The sequence below is a fragment of the Danio rerio genome, chromosome 16, assembly GCF_049306965.1.
Source record: "Danio rerio strain Tuebingen ecotype United States chromosome 16, GRCz12tu, whole genome shotgun sequence".
Lineage (NCBI taxonomy): Eukaryota > Metazoa > Chordata > Actinopteri > Cypriniformes > Danionidae > Danio > Danio rerio.
In genome coordinates, this window is record NC_133191.1 from 35,064,948 (window position 1) to 35,086,311 (window position 21,364).

The 21,364-nt window shown below is 33.4% G+C and overlaps 1 protein-coding gene across 2 annotated transcripts in view; it reads right to left on the minus strand.

The window, feature by feature from the left end:
- Positions 1-19,819, minus strand: part of LOC110437989 (uncharacterized) — a 29,268-nt gene extending 9,449 nt beyond the window's left edge. The window contains exons 1-7 of one of the 2 annotated variants that reach the window (XM_073926181.1): positions 19,430-19,819; positions 17,757-17,896; positions 17,449-17,586; positions 17,317-17,341; positions 16,615-16,653; positions 15,096-15,228; positions 12,670-14,711 (exon numbers count right to left, since the gene is read on the minus strand). In XM_073926181.1, the coding sequence (XP_073782282.1) occupies positions 14,657-14,711; positions 15,096-15,228; positions 16,615-16,653; positions 17,317-17,341; positions 17,449-17,586; positions 17,757-17,896; positions 19,430-19,454 (555 nt within the window). In that variant the 5' untranslated portion in view covers positions 19,455-19,819 and the 3' untranslated portion in view covers positions 12,670-14,656. Of the gene's footprint in view, positions 1-12,669; positions 14,712-15,095; positions 15,229-16,614; positions 16,654-17,316; positions 17,342-17,448; positions 17,587-17,756; positions 17,897-19,429 lie in introns of those variants that run through there. The other variant, XR_012392207.1, reaches the window with a different exon arrangement.
- Between the last annotated feature and the right edge of the window lie 1,545 nt (positions 19,820-21,364).

Below are 21,364 nucleotides of genomic sequence, written 5' to 3' on the forward strand. Positions count from 1 at the left end.
TGCAGGTTTAATCGTAGTCAGGCAAGCAATGGTCAATACAGGTGTAAACAGGTATATTGAGACAGTCCAGAATCGTAGTCGAATAACAGGCAAGGAGATAAGAAGGCATGTGGCAAACAAGGAAAAAAGGATAAGCTAGGCTAATAATCAAAAACACGGCAAAGGCAGACAAAGAAACCGTGTTATAATGTCACTGATACAACTAACAAGACTCGGCAAACTGAAGGGGTGAATGTGTGGCTTAAATGGTGTGTGTTATCAGTCTTTGACAATCCTCAGGTGGTGCGAGTGCAATCAGTCTAAATGAGGAAGCAGGTGTGTGGGCGAAGAGCATGTATGAAGTTGAAGTCCATTTACAAACACATTTGTAGTTCTGTGAGTGAGAATGTTTTCCAGCGACCTCTGGTGGTTAGAGATCGCCGGTGAATTTGACAGATGTAAACATTGACTTCCATAGTAGGACTGATTGTTTTTCCTAAGTCTAAGCCCCTGCTGAAAAAAAAAAACAACTTAAACCAGCCTAGGGTGCTGGTTTTAGCTGGTCAACCAGGCAGGATTATGAGAGGTTTCTAGCCATTTCCAACCTGGTCTCAGCTGGTCAGGCTGGGAGATGATCAGCTAAAACCAGCTTGACCAGCCTAGCAGGCTGGGAGACCAGCCTAAATCAGCTATGTCAAGCTTAAACCAGGTTTTAGTTGGATTAGGATGGCCATTTTCCAGCCTGACCAGCTTAGACCAGGCTCACAATTACTGGAAAGTGGAAACCAGTCTGGAAATGGCCAAAACCCCTCTAAAACCTGACTGATCATTCATGCATTTTCTTTTGCGTTTTTTTTTTAAATTTATTTATTTATTAGCTTTCTTCGATATATCTTCTTTTGTGTTTAACAGAATAAAATAAAATGGTTGAGTAAATGACGTCAGATTTTTTTATTTTTAGGTCAACCCTTTTAACCTTCATCAAAAGTCCAACATATAGGCTAACTTTAATCCACAATGCATGTTAACAACGCTGATTTTTAACTTCTATACAAATCACAACTCAGTCTTACATTTTTGAAAACATATGAAGCAGGTCGTTTCACTCATATACTGGAATAGTTATAGGTTTAATAAAGTCATATCCCATTCATGAGCCTCAGGATTTGTTCCGCCCTCTCTGTAAAGTGCAAACTGAAAAGTGGGCCAGTTCGCAGTCACCTTGAGTAAGTGTGTCAGAAAGCCCTATTGATGTAACATTAGACGTGTTCACCTTATAAAAGAAACAACCTTTTGGTTTGTAGAATTTACAAAGCCACCCAAACTCACAGGTATTAAATAAGGTTGTGCAAATATTAAAACAAAATTAAATAATAATTTCCGTTAAGACTAAAACGGAAAGTTAATGCAAATGTACACACACAAAAAAGAACCAACCATCTCATGATTTACCACTAGATGGCAGCACAGCACTATTTTGTCCGATCAAAAGCAATTTTCTATAAACTAATAGAGATTTATTGTAAAAACTAATGCTTTTGGAACGCACTTGGATTTTTTTTTTTTTTTTTTTTTTTTTTGCAGAATTTATTTGTGGTAATTCTATAGTTGCTGTGGTAATTCAACAGTTAATATAAACAAATGACCCAATACTGCAGTTTTCTACAACTATATGGTATATTATATAGACTACACCACAATACTTCAGTTTACTGGAGTAAAAACTACAGTAGCTGGACTACAGTGTTTTTTCTACTTTTTAGTGAAATACTACAATAGCTTATATACAGTAGCTATAGTGCACTTTATGTTTTGGTTAAAAAAATATTTAATTATGTGATGTTGTTTATGTGAAGTAAAATTATGATTTACATCAAGTAAAAGTGAGTGTGTATGGGTGTTTCCCAGTACAGGGTTGTGGCTAGAAGGACATCCGCTACACAAATTTTTAATTTATTATTTTTTAAACATATGCTGGAATAGTCAATGGTTTGTTCCACTGTGGTGACCTCTGATGAATAAGGGTCTAGGCCGAAGCAATATGAATGTCATGGTAAAATGGCTTACATTTCCTTAATTTTAACCAAAAAAAAGTACAATTTTGCATGTTTTGTGAAAATTCTTGACATCAGCAGAGACAAATGGTTGTTTTAATTGTAGCTGCCTGTTTAAGAAAAGTGACATTACTACATCTTACATGTGTTTCTGAGAGAAATGAGTAACATGCTTTGATGAACTGAACTGAACTGATTTGAGTAGGATGACTCTTCTAATCTATATAAATACATATGAGTCACTTAGAAGAATATTAATCATTTAATTATTATTAATATATTCATAATTACAGTTTGAAATTCTTAATATTTCATTCATTCATTTTCTTTTTGGCTTAGTTCCTTTATTAATTTGGGGTCGCCACAGCGGAATGAACCGCAAACTTATCCAACATATGTTTTGGGAAACATCCATACACACTCATACCCCACGGACAATTTAGTTTACCCAACTCACCGATACCACATGTCTTTGGACTGTGCAGGAGACCCCACGCCAACGCGGGGAGGACATGCAAACTCCGTACCACACCGAAATGCCAAATGACTCAGCCGAGACTCGAACCAGTGACCTTCTTGCTTTGAGGCGTTCGTGCTACCCACTGCGCCTCCGTGATGCCCATTCTGACTATTTTTTCACAAATTATTTCATAAATATTACTTATAAAGTATTAAGTTTAAAAAATTACTGCTTAATTAATGACTCATGGATGGTGGAAGAACACACATGTTTGTTTAACTTTGTACACTGCAAAAAATGCTTTTCTTGATTACAGTTTTTGCCATTATAGTCCAAGTATAAAAACTACCTTAAATCAAGAAGCATTTTATTGACAACCAAAGATTTTGTCTTGTTTAAAGAAATTTTATTCCAAAAATATGTCAGTTTTCTCTTAAAACAAGCAAAATAATCACATTTTCCCTATTCATTATGAAACTAGAAAGAAGACAAAACAATCTACGTAAGAAAAGCATTTTTGTGTGTGTATTGCAATGGATTACTTGAAGTAAGGCTTTATGATCCACAGTTTTCAAATATTTTGGATCCAGTTGAATAGATCTAAAATGACTTGAGCTGTGCATTGATGATTTGCTCTTCAGTATTTGAGCTTTCAGCAGTGAAATTTAAACCACACTGAACGGAACTAAATTTCAACTTCAACGTTGAAAACTGGATTTTACTAGAACTTCTATGTTAAGCTGCTTTGACACAATCAACATTGTAAAAGCGATATAGAAAAGAAAACATAAATTGAATTGAAAATACGTTTTTTTTTTTTTTGTAAAGTAGTCTATTCTGTGGGTTTTCTGAATTTTGGGGATTTCTCCACTTAAGTTTAGAATCAAGCTCAATCAATGCATAAATAACTCTGTTACATGTTTGCTTTCTGCTACAATGAGGGATGACTCAGACATTTCCTGTAATTATTCCTCAGTAAGTCTCAGAAAAAAAAGGAAAAAAGTCTTTTAAAAAAGTTTGTGTGGAAACATTATATAATCTAAGTATATTCATTTTTCTACATGCACTCTTTTTAACAGTATGCTAAAGTGAAATTATTTTTGACAAGGCACTGAGTATTTTAAGTAAATTAAAACAACCATGCACACATTTCTTTGAAACTTACATAATTAACTGGAAGTAGATCTGCCAGTTTGCTCGCTTGTTTTGACAAACATGCACATGATGACATCAGACCCATTTGAAGTTTTGGACGGCCACCAACTTCTTGTAAATGCCGCTATTGAAAGGAAATGAAGCAGTTTTTTTTTATTTGCCTATCCCACAGATAATAATCAGAGGGCCTGTCTGTGTGTTTTACTGTAGCTGTGGCCAGATGTTGTTTAGCAACCCGCAACAGTCGTGACTCGTGCACCTATTGTCACTACAGGAAAACCAAGAGTCAATGCAGGGAACAAAATGCTAGTGTTTTTAAGATACCATGAAAAGTATAACCACAATAATTAGCAATATCCAAAACATACCACTGACTTTCAGGGATTTTAGTTGTAAAATATGATTTTCCTTAAACTATAGAACAGTGAGGAAACATACTTGGTTATTTATTGTGTAAAAAGACTGCTAAAGAGTAGGCTATAAATATGCAGCAGAAGCGAACAAGCTTTGATTCAAATATAATTTGCAAAACAGGAGTTAAGCTTTAGCACTTCAGAATCTTGTCTGCCTGGTTATTTACCTCTGTGTGTACCAGGGGCACCCCAATATGATTTAGTTGTTGATATTATTAATTTAAATGTACTTACGTAAATTCACAATATTTCAAAAAATGAATTAATAAATAAAATGAAGCAACTAAATTATTATGGATTGATCAGCGCCACTGATGTAACTGATTCACTGAGATTGTACACTTTTTATAAAAAAATTATTCCAAAATGATGAAAAGTGCCCCCACGACCCCCAACTCCAACCCACAACCCCCCCCCCCCCCCCCTCTTCAGTACGCGCGCGACAACAACATCATTATAAGTAAAACAATTGGTTTAAACCTGGGGTGTCCAAACTTCAACCCAGGCTCATTCTGAAAACGTAGTCCCGTGGACGTTTCTGGAGACCACGAAATACGTCCCGGGAGGTACGTATTTTTTGCAGTTTTTGTTTTAGCGAATCCGCTAGAGGCCGATTTGTGCGCTTTTTCGTATCTCAAATGTCTCTCGCGAGTGCCATTCGCGCCCGTGCTGTTCTATCATAAACCCGCCGGAGACCGCTCTCGAATGCCCGTCTGTCTGACTGGCTGAATGATTGACTGGGCGACCGGCCAATCGGCTGATCAATTTTACCGATTGACCAGCCCACCCGCTTACTTCCCTAAACCCGACCAACAATTTACAAACGCTATCCAGAAAAAGGAAAGCCCTCCTCTGATTTTTACCACGTTTTCGGATTTTACCACATTCTCACCATATTATGAACTTGTTAACTTTGTTCTTTGGATTCTGTTTTTGATTTACCTGATTTCTGAAACTGCTCTTTCCTGGACTCGAACCCGGTCATCGTCAGCTCCTCTCTTTGTCTCAAGTTCGCCAACGTACATGACGAGCAACTGGACAAACTGTTAGCAGCCCTCCTCCACACGGAGGTAAGTGGTCAGCCGGTAAGCACGAAAAGGAACGGCGTCATACCGCCCCGTAGCTTTCGCTTAAAAATGAAATGCAGCCATACGTACCTCCGGCTACATAGTCTCCAGAAAAGTCCACGGGACTACGTTTTCAGTTGGAGATAAAATTTGCAGTACACCAGCCCTCCAGGACTAAGTTTAGACACCCCTGGTTTGAACAATGAGTATAGCAGCCTGATCTCACAAGGAAACGTTAGTATTTTACGTTTTGTCAGTTTAGTGGCTAATTCGTACGAGTTGAGTCATACAAAAATGTAAGATTTTAAAAAAGAGGCATGGCACTCAACCCTGCCCCTACACCCAACCGTCATTGGGTGATGGGCAAATGGTGGGGCCAAGTCGAAGCACCACTAACTCTGGTCCCCCGGGCTCTGCTGGTTGGGGAAATTCCAAATTGAACCAAAACACTCTATAACAATTGGCTTAAAATTGGCAAACAAAATTTGGGACATTGCAACCTGTATAACCTGGGTAGATAAAAAAAGAAGAAGCATGAATTAGATAGTACGAATTCATACGAATTAGCCACTAAATTAAAAAGTTACAAATTAAGGGGAGTTTACGGAACACATAATCTAATAAAACTGGTTAAATGGGATAAATAGTGTTGGAATATCTAATCAATTCCATGCGTGTTCAAGAAAAAAGGTCAGGAGAGGTTTTTCTTTAATGTCAAAAATCGTAACAATTTATTGGATACAAATGAATAATTTGATTCACAGAATTCTGTTATTCTCAATGCAATGCAAAAGTTACATTAAGGAGGTGCGCAACAGCTATATTTTCCTGACTCCAACTTATATAGGTAGCTGATATTAACAGGTGAGTTTAGTGAAATTCGTCATTTGTCAATCATTGTGCAGTCCTCCATTGGTCCAGACATAAGTCCTCTTTTTCTAAGAATTCTCTACACAACAATAAAAGCATAAAACTTTCTGTGCTCTGTGTTCAGTTTTAACACCTTTCTTCAGACAGGAAGTTTCTGCAGACCTGAATTTAATTTTGGACCAGCATTTATCTACTTCTGGAAAAATGCTAATTAGCATGCACAGCATCCCACACACAACAGTAGAAGTTCAGTGAACCTTGCATGATCAAAACAAATAATTGTTTGATTAAAAGAAAAAGAGACAATTAAAAGATTCCTATTTTCTAACAATAGTTATTGAGATAAAACATCATTCCTTAATTAAAATCACTTTGAGCAGCAGTTAAGGTCTGTACCATCAGTAAACTGAAGAGTGAAGAAAAGGGCCTTCATACTTTTACAAAGCACAAATTTGGTTATTGTGTATAGCAATGACGTGCGGTGAGGATTGTGGCTGGTGAGGCACAAACTCTTTCAGGGTCAGATTTATGCACAGTGGTGGAAAGAATACTGAAAAATCATATCTTAGTAAAAGTAATATTACTTGCCTAAAAATGCAATGAGATTAAAAGTATCTGTTGTAAATACTACTCAAACTATGAGTAAATTGTAGACATTTTAAAAGTACTCGAGTAGTGGGTATTATGCTATAAAAAGCTGATGCATTTATATTTATGGATATGTGTGTAAACGTAACATTCTGTAGTGCATTTAGTTATTGCCTAGCAGGCACACAGCGTGATAAGACATTAATAATAGGTTAGATTTAGGTTGTGACGTCAGGTGACCAAAATTCAATGTCTGGCCATATAAGGTCAAATTATGGTGATATTTGATTGAATTATAGATAAACTTCACTTAAAATCACAGAGCAAACAGAAATTAATGAATTGGTTATATGATTGTAAAAATACACTACTATTTGTAATTATGTAACATGAGAACTTTAATTTCTTTGCAATACAGTATTACATGACAAAGATTTGTAGTTAAGATTATGTCCAAAACTTCATTCACACATAAGAATGAATCACAATCTTGCTCATTCCCGCTGCACACCTGTTTCAAGTGTGTTGTGTCCTCAAGCTGGAAAGTACAGAAAATGACACTCAGGATCATTTTAAGTGGTAATCCGATTATGAGGTTGTTTGAGATCGTGACTCATACTATCTGATAACCAAAAGAAAGATCCATATCACAACAACAGTAGAAACCACAGCAACTGTCACATGACTTCTTTTTGGATCTGTAACCAGTACAAAGACAAGTGAAAGTATGTGCTTCTGTGTAAGAGTGTTGAATAAAAAATTATCATATTTTTATACCCATTGTTAGAGAGCCTCTCACATTTTGTTGCATATGTTGCTGCAGATACAGGACATTTATCTGGAAAATGTATAAAGAAAAAGAATTCAGAATTTCCAAAAGACCACAAATGCTATTTAATAAAACAAATTAACTTTTACATTAAAACACTCTGTAAAAAGACATAGTTGCCTTTTATTTTTTTAAAGTGAGTAAACTTGTTGCTTTTAAAGAGATTAAGCTGTAAAAAAAAAAATGTAAAAGTGAGACATATTTGCATATTATAAAATTAATATTGAACTTCCAAGTTACAATTCCAAGTTACAATGTGTTTATTTAGATTACATCATTTTAAGTGAAGTCAACTTGTTGCTTTTAAAGAGTTTCACAGTGAAAGTGATTAGTTACTTTACTAAGAAAAGTGTGTAAACACATTGTATTAAAAGCAACAAGTTGACTTTACTTAAAAAAGGAAACCGGTTGTAACTTGAAACAGTTTAGTTCACCTAATTTTTAGAATTATGCACAGTTCACTTTATAATTTTAAGGCAACATGTTTACACACTTTTTAAAGTAAAGTCAGCTATAGACGAATTACCGGTTTGTAAACATTTAGGATGCGTGCGTAGCGAGGTGGCAGAAAAAAAACAGCGCTACCATTTACAGGGAGGGAATGACATCCAAATGCGGTGCAGAGTTTGTTGTTGTTTTAGAAATAAGTTGTATTGATTACATATTATGTGTATTATTTACATAATGCTTTCAGTGTATTATAACAGCTTGTCATCCAGTGATAAGCACAGTTATTCTTCAAAATTAATGTTAAAGTTAGCCACATTTGTCTGACACATCCGATAAGGGCGATAGTGCCCTTCCAGTGGATATTGGATAAGACGAAATGGCCAAGCATCCAGCCCCAAATATACAACTATCTCATTGAAACTCCAAGTGATTTTACAAGAGAGAAGTTAAAGGCCTACAAGTCTTTGGATGGCAACAATTTTGTTCTGTGTGGTCATGCGCATGAAATAATGTTCCATGATTACCAGATTCAAAACTTTGCTAAAAACCGAGGTTCTGACTAGCCAAAGACAAGGAAAGAAGATGGAACTGTACAAGGCCTGGGTAATATTCATCAACAAGCTAAACAACTGCATTCTGACACCTGTACGGCAGGGTATGTGAACTTACATTTTTATATTTCAATTAGTGTTCGCAGTTTAATTAACCATATTTAACTGTTTTTGCTAAAATCATTGCTGCAATCAAAAAGGAGTAATGTGTCTGATTCAGCATAGTGTGAACTTACCTGATTTAAAATAAGAACTGTAGAGTTTATCATTTTTAATTAGGTTTTCACTCCATTCAGCTCCCTTTTAGCCAAAGACGTCTGCAGTTGGCATTAAAAGCAGTGTGGTGTATAGTAAAAGTTAAGTTTTCTATTTTTAGACTTTCGAAACTTGGCATCCTACCGCACAACACATGTTTGCTATTGCAACTGGTCTTTTTTTTTTGCAACCGGGAACCAATGTGACGTAGGTTAATATTTCCTCTATACCATTGTGCTTACTAAAACCTCAGTGAGGTTAAAAATAGAAATGTCACACTCACAGTCACAAGTGATCTCCATTGACACCTAAAGCCAGAAATTAAGTAAATTCAGTTGCATTTAGACCTCAAAATATTAGTGAAAAGGGATCATCAGTTTACATCAGTTACATATTAATTTTCCAGCCTACATATATTATAAACAAGCCGACTGAAGTTTTTTCTGTAACATAAATAATGACCTACCTTTTGTGCCAAACATTCCTCATGATATGTGATGTTATCCTGACATTTTATAGTGAGAATCCTTTGTGGCTCGACGTGCAAAATGACTTCTTGGAAAAAGTTCCCCTTCATATCCACCAGCACAATGTCCTGCTCGCATATATTTATACATCACAAACACAGGTATTCTTTTCACTTTAAAGACAAGTTTAGAAACAATGCAAAGGCCAAATAAAGTGCTTACAGCTGAGCTCCATTCGTGTGTACAGGCAGGTCTGCTTGGCTCTGAGATGATATATGCAACAGATTTATTCTGATACACTGAAACAGAGCACTTTGGATTGGCAAGAATTCCCCTCAGAAACAGGAGGGCACCTTAGAGAGCAATGAGAATGCAAAGTGCAAAACAGAAAGAAACAGAACTCAATATGTATCTTTTTGAAAAATGTTTTGACAAAAGAGTACACACTCACACTCTATACTGTACGTGAACTTACCAAAAAAGACTGCTGCCATCGATATCTGTTGTGAGCTGTTGATCGTGTGATTCACTGAGACGTTTGTTTTGGACTTTTTTTTTGTGAGCAGATGCAACTGCTACTGCATAAGAAACCCTCTGTAACTCATGATTGTGAAATTTCCTGTTCGTCTGTGCATTAACACACGTTCATACACATAATACTCTGCTGACTGATGTAAATATATTTGTGAAATGCTTTGATAAATCAGGGTTATTTCAAACTGTTACCCAACATTCTTTAAAATATCTACTTGATATTTTGTTTAACAGATATATATATATATATAAATCTGTTAAACAAAATATCAAGTAGATATTTATATATATATATATACATATATATACATACATATATATATATATATATATATATATATATATATATATATATATATATATATACACATACATACATATACATACACACACACACACACACACACACACACACACATATATATATATATATATATATATATATATATATATATATATATATATATATATATATACATATATATATATATATATATATATATATAAATATATATATATATATATATATATATATATATATACATATATACAATTTTAACAAGCAAATAATGTGTAATAAAAAGCAGATTCAGATTATGCAGAGCTTGTATCAACAGCTTGTGTTTGCTAAATGAGAGTAAATGTTAAAACAGTCTTAACTGATGGAATATTAAGAATAAATGGCCTTTGTTTGCACAACATTGGCCTGTGTCAAAAATTATAAAAATTATATGCACTGTATTGAGTGATAAGCACACACACACACACGCACGCACACACACGTGCACGCACGCGCACACACACACACACACACACACACACACACACACACACACACACACACACACACACACCCTGCAAGCACTCAAAAGTACCTCCCAGTTGGGTATCAAAAGTAGGAAACGGCGCTGTTCATTGCCTCTCCCCATGTCAAAATCCTGGTACTGGGAGTTGAATCTCTCTTATGTAATGAAGAGTTGCAATTACCTTGAATATTCCTGTCATATATGTTGTTACAACTCCACTATACCAAAAAAAGGTTTGAAATGAGAAAACATGAACAACTTTTTTTTTGCAAAAATTTATTTTGTAATCAATTTTAACAAGCAAATAATGTGTAATAAAAAGCAGATTCAGATTATGCAGAGCTTGTATCAACAGCTTGTGTTTGCTAAATGAGAGTAAATGTTAAAACAGTCTTAACTGATGGAATATTAAGAATAAATGGCCTTTGTTTGCACAACATTGGCCTGTGTCAAAAAATTATATTTTTAATGTTATATTAAATAAACTCAAACAAGTAGTATTCACAAATATTAGTTTGTAAACTTAAATGGTTTAAGACAATCAGATAGTTTGGGTTGAACTTAACTTATTCAGTTTAACAGTGTGTACAACTTTACAGTTATTAGTGGTGTAACGGATCACAAATCTCAAGGTTCGAATCACACAACGGTTTTTGAGTCATGGATCAGACTATTTTTCGTAATAGTAAAAAAGGAGATAAATGTAATTTGCTTTCCATTAATACAAAAATATTATTGCAAAAACCAACATAACTTAAAAGCTGTCATTTTAATACAAATAAAAATCAGGGAAGAACCAGCTGAAATAAAGAAAACATTTAATACAAAAAATGATCTTTGCTACTATAGCTGATAACGCTAAATATAGAAATCTAACATATTTATATCTTTACAACATATTTATTTTCAATAATCATTCAACAATTCACACATAAAACTTCATGTTTCATTATAGGTGAATCATTTTTGAAAACCTATTCAGTGACATAATTTGGATGGTTGTTTGTGGCCTCCCATTGGTGACACAATGTAATTGCTACACACAACATTTGTCAAGTTCCGTTAAACAGGGATTTGAATCTTTATCATAAACATCAGTGTTTATATTTGAACTATAAACTGTTAAAGTACTTCTGTGTTATGTAATTGTTTGTAACTAACTGAAAACTGTGAAAACTGAATCTGTCTCGAATAAACGCAGATTTGAATGCAGCGCTTTGAAAGATTAATAAGCATATGCAAATCATTATTATTTATCATTCATGTTGTGCGGATTTGAATTGAGATCACAATCTTTTAATGTTTAATTGTGCAGCTTTACACTAAATGCATTAATGCAGGTTAAACAAACAGTGACAGAAAACACCTCTAAAAAACCTAAAGCATTTACTGTAGGTCCCACAACAAATTTTTTTTGTCATCATATTTTACAGGGAAGCCGAATTGCTTTCATATACGTAATTTGAATGACGCTGGAGGCAATCTTTCTGTAATTGTTATAAATGTTGGATTAACCAAGAACAAATACATTACTAATCTGCAGGTCATGTGCGGGTTCCAAACTGTGCGTTGTGATATAAATTATAAGTATATTTATATGTACATTTTCTAATTTAGCAGACACTTATCCAAAGCAACTTACAAATGAGGGCAAGAGGCGTGGCACCTAAGCCCACCCCTAAATCCAACCATCATTGGGGGATAAGCAAATCATAATAAATTATATGAATGAGATTGTATGAATTCATAGGAATTAGCCATTAAATCAAATAGTTATGAATTATCGTGAGAATGTGTTGAATAATAAATGAAAGTATAGACTTTATATTATAATATGTAATATGCTATTACATAATATAATTATATAATATAATAAATAAATAAATAGCAAACTGTATTATTCTAATATTCACGTATATACTGTATATGTATATACATGTGTGTGTGTGTATATATATATATATATATATATATATATATATATATATATATATATATATATATATATATATACAGTCCACTCCAAAACACTTCAGACCAATTCTTTTATTTTGGCTGTAAATGGACAACATTTGGGTTTGATATATAACGGTGAACGTGATCAAAGATTCATTTTTGCTTTTATTTTAGGAATTTACAGTTGAAGTCAGAATTATCAGCCCCCCTTTGAACGTTTTTTTTTTTTATATTTCCCAAATTATGTTTAACAGAGCAAGGAAATTTTCACAGTATGTCCGATAATATTTTTTCTTCAAGAGAAAGTTTTATTTGTTTTATTCCAGCTAAAACCAAAGCAGTTTTTAATTTTTTTAAATCCATTTTTAAGGTCAACATTACTATCCCCTTTAAGTTATATTCTTTTTGATAGTCTACAGAACAAACAATTATTATACAATAACTTGCCTGTTTACCCTAATCTGCCAAGTTAACCTAATTAACCTAGTTAAGCTTGTAAATGTCACTTCAAGCTGTATAGAAGTGTCTTGAAAAATAACTAGTAAAAAAATTATGTACTGTCATCATGGCAAAGATAAAATAAACCAGTTATTAGAAATTAGGTACTAAAACTATTATGTTTAGAAATGTGTTGAAAAAAAAAAATCTTCTCTCTGTTAAACAAAAATCTGAGAAAAATGTACAGGGGGGCTAATAATTCTGACTTCAACTGTACATATGGATCTGACACACAACTTAGAAAATAACACCTTTTATTTTAAACCCATTTTCATATGAGCAAAAGTATTAGAAGCGAAAGACTTTTAGCTGCAAATCCTTTCCTTGCAATAACTGTTTCAGCCCGTGACCACTGACATCACCAAACTTATGCATTCTTCTTTAGTGATGTTTTTCCAGGCTTTCACTGCATCCTGTTTCAGTTGTTGCTTGTTTTGAGGGGTTACTCCCTTTATTCTTCTCTTTAGAGTGTGAAATGCATGTGGAGTTTGACTTGGAGAGTCTAAAACTTTCCACTTTTTCCCCTGACGAACTCTTTTGTTGTTTTGGCAGTGAATTACAGAAGGATCTCCCAATCCGCTTGGGTGCACCTTTCCTTAAATTAGAAAAATGTTTCTGTAGACTTCTAAGTTCATCTTGCTGCTGGCAAAATGAGCTACATCATCAATGAAGATTAATCAGCTCATCCCAGAAGAACCCATCCCACACCATAATATTACCTCCACCATGTTTTACAGATATGTTTGGGATCTTGAGCAAATCTTTTCTTTCTTCAAACTTTACCAAATTGATGGAAAAGCTAAAGGCTGTTGCTGTTGTCCCTCGCTGATGTTTTAGGGGTCTTTATATGGGCACGTCTGTTATTTACTATACCGGTGGTTTCTTTCTTCTCTAGGATATTCCAGTGGTTGTTCTGGCTATAGTCAATGTTTGTGTGATGGCTCTAATGGATTTTTCATCTTTTCTCAGATTCACAATGGCTTATTTTTCACCCATAGAAAATTCTTTAGTTTTCATTCTGGTTATACGAAGTATTAATGCAGTATAAACCGGTAAAGCACAAATCATTAACTGAGTTTAGACTTTTAGTGCAATCTATTGTTTGAATCATCAGTGTAATAGGACATTTCTGGGTAACAAACCACACCTGCCCTAAGTCATATGCTTTAATACTTTTGCTCACATGAAAAATGGGTGGGTTTAAATAAAAGGCGTCATCAAAGACCAAGTTCGCACGTTCCACCAGCTCTGCACATTTTCTATGTCTTCTTAACCAAACACACCTGATTCAGATCATCAGCTTATTAGCTGAGACTGAGATACCTTTAATGGGTGTGACAAACAAAGGAGACATCCAAAACATGCAGTGTTGGTGGTCCTACAGGAACGTGGTTGAGAAACACTGATCTAGGAAGTTGTCTATCAGATCTCGATGTAAAGACATGAAAATAAAAGCTAAAATGTTAATCGTTACTCATTTTTGATATCAAATCCAAATGTTTTAAGCCTACAGGCAAAATAAAGGAATTTGCCTCTGTTTCAAACCTTTATAAGGGACTCTATGTATATGGTCTTATATATATACACACACAATATGATATTTATAAAAATATTAAAACATATATAAAATTGGTATTATATAAAAAATGTGTATCATTATTATTACTATTATTAGCTTCCACAGCTTTAATACGTTTAATTTAAATTCATTAAATCAATTTAATTCAAGGATTAATACCCAGGACAGTTTCATTAAGTGCCACTGCTCTCCAACTGCACCTGACAACATAAAAAAAAGCAATCAATGATACTGAGGATATATGAAATATGCTGCAGAGTAATCAAACACTGCTCTCCTAGCTCTTTTAAAGAAACAATTATCCAGGTGAAATATTTTTCACCGCACATACCAAAAGATGCACATTTTCAGAACATTTTTCAGCAAATTCAGTTTTGTATTATCTATAATTAAACACTGTTGCACTTAATCAGACACTACAATGACTGATAAGACTGTGATAAAAAAAGTTGAAGAGCCCTGGAGTACAGAGGATTATGTATATTGTGAGATGTATTGTTACATTCTGACCTGACTAAGATTATCTCTGCATTGACAACACATTAATTATATAAAAATGAAAACATTAACAATTATTTATTTACCTGAAAGGAAGATTTAAAGCTGGACACTTGCGTTTTCTGTAACAGATGATGACTATGATGGGGGTGGTGATGATGACAACAATGAGGATGATGATCAGGCCAATATCATACTTGATACTCTGATCTCTATCAGCTGTTTCATTGGTGATGTTGTAAGAGAATAAAAATAGATATAGATATATATATATATGAAGGGTTTAGAGTGCTCAATATAAATGTAGTTGTTTATTACAAGCAACAACAAAAACATACTTTAATGCCCTCAGGTTCAACAAAAACATAATCCTTTGGGTCAAAACAATGCATATAATGTTAATGATGTAGTGGAATAATCTAATTAGCATCTGCATAATAAAAATTACACAAAGCAAACTGGGTTTTGTGAAGCACTAAGAATGTTTGGAAGAATAAAATTCGCTCAAAAGTATTATTTTACAATTGTCACACAAAACTATGGAATTTAATAAAGTGCTGCTCATAAATCCATCGCAGAGATCTTAAACAGAACTTTCCTCCTGCTTTCAGTTTATCAATAACTAAATGACCCTTGAATGGACAGTTCACCCATAAATGAATACTCTTTTATCATTTACTCACTTACTTTACACTCTCAGAAATAAAGGTACGAGAGCTGTCACTGGGGTGGTACCTTTTCAAAAGGTACATATTTGTATCTAAAAGGTTCATATTAACACCTCAAGGGTACAAATTAGTACCTAAAAAGTACAAAAGTGTACCTCTTAAAATTTGTAGGTTCTACTTTTGAGGTACCAATATAGACCCTTTAAGTACAAATGCTGTTTGAAAAGGTACCACCCCAGTGACAGCTCTTGTAATTTTATTCCTAAGAGTGAACTAAGGATATCAACGGTTAGTAATTTCTACAATTCTTGATCATTTCTTCATTTGTATTCACCAGAAAAAAAGCTGGTTTGGAAACAATTCTAGGTGACAAAATATTTATTTTATGATAAACTACCTTTAATAAATACACTGTAAAATCCAACAGTTAACTTTATCAAATGAAATGAAGTAAACTTAAAATTTACTGAAAGTTAATTCCACTCATTTGAAAAGAGTTTTGAACTCAGCATTGAAGGTAATGAGTTAACTACCTCATTACTAAAAACTTAAATAGATTAACTCAAATGGTTTGTAGCAATTAGTTTCTTCAAATGGTTTGAGTTGCCTTAACTTTTTCGGTTTTACAGTACTCAGTTGGGTTATCGTCATTTATGGGGTTTTACTATGCTCAAATTGCTACGTTTACTTAAATGGATTAAGTTTACAGTACTCATTAGGATTAGGTTTTGAACTCAAATACTTTGTTGTAATCAGATTCCTCAAATAGTTTGAGTTACCTTCACTTTTTGGGTTTTACAGAGTGACAGTTACATTTTCCATCACGGCAAATCATTTATGAGCTACAGTATATTTCAGTATTTTGGTTATATAATTTGAGATGTAAAGTATAATATTGGCTCAAAAACAACAATTTTATTGATTCATTTGATCTTACCTGGAGCAGTGGACGACACAACGAAAGCAGGACACGGATCTGGCATGCAAAAAAAAAAGGCATTGTTAGTTATTTACCTGAAAACTAATCACACCTTTTTGCTTTATTAACCTTATTCAAACATTATGATTGCCATAATAGTCTCAATAACCATAAAACTGTTACACCAACAGTCTTATCAGACTAATAAATAATAATAAATGTAAATCAGCATGAAAGTGGGAATTTCACAGCACCTGCAATCTGCACTTCAACATTACACAGCATTCTCCTGCTGGCACATTTTTTGGTGTAATTATGTAACTCAGAGGAACAATTCCTGAATAGGGAGGACATATTTGTGACTGTTGGGAGTTGGGAAATTTCCCAACTTTCCCCTGAATTAAACATTTGCATAATGCCAGTGTTTACTGCTGCTAAATGTATTAATGGCACCATGGAACAGGTATAATAAAGTGTGACCTGTTCTGATTTTTAATAATTCTGACCTCATGTTAATGTTCAGCAAAAGAGCATTTTGTAATGCAATATTAAAAAAAACAACAATACATGAATGCATATTTTAACAATATGTTTTGTAAACAAAATTTTTATTTATTTTTTGCTAATTAATTTGGTTCTCCACAAACTTGCTGTGATTAAAATGATGAAGTGTGTCAGGTGCTATAAATCTTATAATAAGAGCTCTTGAAACCAACGTACCATTACATTTTGCAGTGTAACCTTTCTGTTGAATAAAAAGAAAGAGGAACAGAGAGAGGCATTACTAATCACAGAACACTAAAAAGTGTTAGGAATACAAAATATGACATTGAGCTTTGGCCTAATGTTTACCCCAGTGTTTAGACAGTCCTCTCTGTATGTGAGATTTCCGATCTCTTCATTCGGGTTTCTTAGAATTAACTTCTCGGGTCCAAGAAATACAACTTTCTTCTCATCTACATCGTCATTTTCATCAACAATATTAATTTCCTACAAAGGATTAATACAGTCTTTTCACAATATGGCCTCAAACAGCAGACAAGCAATATTTATATTTGCCAACTATACATTTTAAAATGTCCTGTTATGAAATGCATGTCATAACAAAAGTCATAAAGTGTATTATGATATCATTTGCTAAATTTGTGATCAGTTCTCACCTTTTCTGACCATATTCTTGTGCAGCCGGATCCACGTGGCCTGCTGAGATGATAAGAAACTGAGTGGTTTGCCAAATGGGTCTCAAAACAACAGGTCAGATTTGAGCCATATGCCTTAGGTGAGAAAATCCAAATGCCCCCTGTTCATGGAGAAATGCAAACGTTGAGATTATTTTTCACTCAATGGTCAAATTTGGCACTGGCAACTAAATTTAGCTACTGGCCATTCAAAACTTATATGATCAAAAATATATATTTTAAATGTATAGGTCTATTACTAATTCTGGATTATTTGCGATTAAACTCTGAATCACTTAATTTTTTAAGCTTCACAACAGCAAGTCGTTCCGTAAAATTATTTTTGTGATTTTTACTGTATTTGTCATTTCATTCAAAAATCCTTTATTTTGTTGTAATTTCTAAATCAAGTTGACTGCAATATGTTTTGACATCTATTAGGGTGTGAATTTATAGCTATTCATCGCGTCTTGATCCGACGCAGGAGCCACACCTTGCAGGTAGGCCTAATTCAATGTGGCGTTTCTTCTTTTCAAGGTAAAAACTAAAAGGCACAAATGGGCATCTACAGGCGTTTATGCGGTATTAGAAAAAAAGAGAAACCTGAAGAGAAACTGCGATTTCTGTATAAATTATGACGTTGTATTTCATTGCGCTTTGTTTTCCAATAGCCATTAAAAGGGTTGAAATTCTCATAGTTAAATGATATTAAATGTTGGGATACGGGTGTTTGTTTCAAATCCCTCATTAATGCAACTGCAACACCGTCAGTATTTGGGGCAACTTTTTATATAAAAATAGCCTTTTAGATTAACTTACTTCACAATAGTTTGTGTTAGTGCGCTTTACAGACTTCCAAGTAAACCAACCTATATTACAGTGTGACTCTAGGCTACTTCCCATTTTTTACCTCATATGTTATGAGGTAAAAATGCCTATGAAAGAATATTTTCATTGCCCCATATTACCTCTAAACTAGATTATTACACAAATTATACTAGCTCTATAAACTTGAACATATGGCCTAAGTCAATAGCAGTAAAACTTAGTGAGGGGGGAAATATGCAATTTAATAGCTTAATTAAAAATGAATAATAAATAAAATAAATAAACAACTAACATTCAGAATAGCTAAATCAAGCTGCTTGAGTGTAATTTTAGAAGCAGCCTAGTCAGAAGTGTAGATTTCAGTATAGCTCACATTAATATTTTTAAGTAAATACTTTAAATAAAAACGAGAACATGTGATTCAATAGGCAAATACATATAGGGCCTGGTGATTTATAAATAATATAATATAAAGTTGAAGTCTTTAGTTGAAGTATTTAGCCCCCTGTTTATTTTTTTCCCCAATTTCTGTTTAACGGAGATATTTCCCATTTTATAAACCTTTACCGTGATTATTACATGCTATTTGAAGTTAGTTTGTTTTGATTAAAATCCTTTTAATATCGAGTAAAGAACTGTCTTAAAACAAACGGCATTAATTATTTTACTTTCATTAACAAAACGTTTGTTTACCTTTAGTAAACGGATAACGTTACCTTATGCGATTTTAAGTTCAATAACACTTTAGCTAGGCTGTTTAATTAAATTAATAAACGACTGGTATTAATTAAACAAAATAGCCAAAATAGTTATATCACGGTACTTACACAGTATTTTCATTACGATGTCCATAATATCCAACGTGTGGAAATGTCATAGAGCGATAACGACTTACAACTTTACTACAACTACAGTAAAGTAGTTGTAGTAAACAACTACAACTTTCTTCCAAACTCTTTTTGGATCATCAGATGAGATACGCAGCAGACCCACAAACTCGCGCGCGCGCACGTTTCAGGATGAACATCACACACAGCAGGGGCGAATAAGACTATGGTTAATGACGGATCTGTCTTCTTCTTTTTCGTTTAACGGCGACTAATCCATTAGTTCATTATTTTAGAAGAAGAATGATGTGTAGACTATTAGGCTGCGTCTCTTGATCCGCTGCTACTACTTCACACTACTACTTCACACAAATAACGCCTCCTTTTGATTTCGATTAAAAGAAGTCACATGATAGACAGGATTTAGAGCCCTCCTTTATTTTAATACCATTGATACCCTGTAGATGTCAGACAACGACAACATATAGTTCTGGTTAAAGTCTTAAAAACCCTATAATGAGGAGATTAAATTTAAACTTTAACTTATACCAAACATATACTTCAAAATGTAGGCTATTTAAGGATCAAGATAATAAACTTCATTTGTTTGGTAAATAAAGCAGGTCGCTTATATAGGCCTAATATATATATATATATATATATATATATATATATATATATATATATATATATATATATATATATATATATATATATATATATATATATATATATACTGAAAGCTTACAAATTGTGTTGTAGATAAATTGTCTAAATAATTAAATATATATATACTGAAAGCTTACAAATTGTGTTGTAGATAAATTGTCTAAATAATTGCATATTATTAATTATGAAATACTGAAATTAATATAAAAACAACATACATTTATATTAGTACATTAACAAATAGACTGAATGATGGGTTTGACCATCTGCAGATTTCTGTGGGTCTAGAGCAACAGTTATATTGATGAAATCTATGGATTTGAGCAGCCTTTTATTTCACTTTAAAAGGCAATGAAATCACTTATACTTCACTATAAAAGTAAAATTACTGAGTCCACACAGGAGTTGGAGAATAATGCTAATTGTAGAAGAAAATATTAAACAGTGTTCAGAAGTTTTTGCATGTAAACTCTTCAAATATGTTTGAAATATGTTTACATTGTGTTACATCACAATAATTGTGGCATTAACAACTTATTAGAAATTCCTAAAGTATTATTTCAACCTTTTTTCCAGACTGCACCTTCTCTTAGCATGATGGAAAGAATTAATAATCACACACACACACACACACACACACACACACACACACACACACACACACACACACACACACGCACACACATTTTAAACATGATAAAACAGTTTTCATGTACAATATGGTTGCATAAAATCTTATATTTTAGTAAGTTGAAAATATATATATATATATATATATATATATATATATATATATATATACGATACAGCAATGACATGAGGATCCTGTAATGCATGTGAAATAAAACAATCCAGTTGTCTAGAAGAAAGATGATGGGATATCAATAGAAAAGGATATCAAGCAAACAACAAAAAATGAACACAATACAGAATACTAAGGGAAATTCTGGCATCTAAAGTGTAACAGACAGGATAAACACAAAAAGAGGGAAAAGAACTGAGAAAGGGACTGTAAAAAAGACAGCGAAAAGAAAGCAGAGAGGAGATAGAGTGAAAAGCAACCAAGAAGCAGGAGCAAAAAGAAGCAACAATGGAAACAGGGAAGTAAAGCACAGCTGGTTAAAGTAATAAATTAAAAGAGATGGAAGAGAGAACAGGTAGAGGAATACAAAAGTTATGTTGTTAAAAGTGAAACATTAGAATCACACACAGCAGAAAACTAACAGAGAAAATCACAGTTACACGACCAGATAAAGCTGAACACCA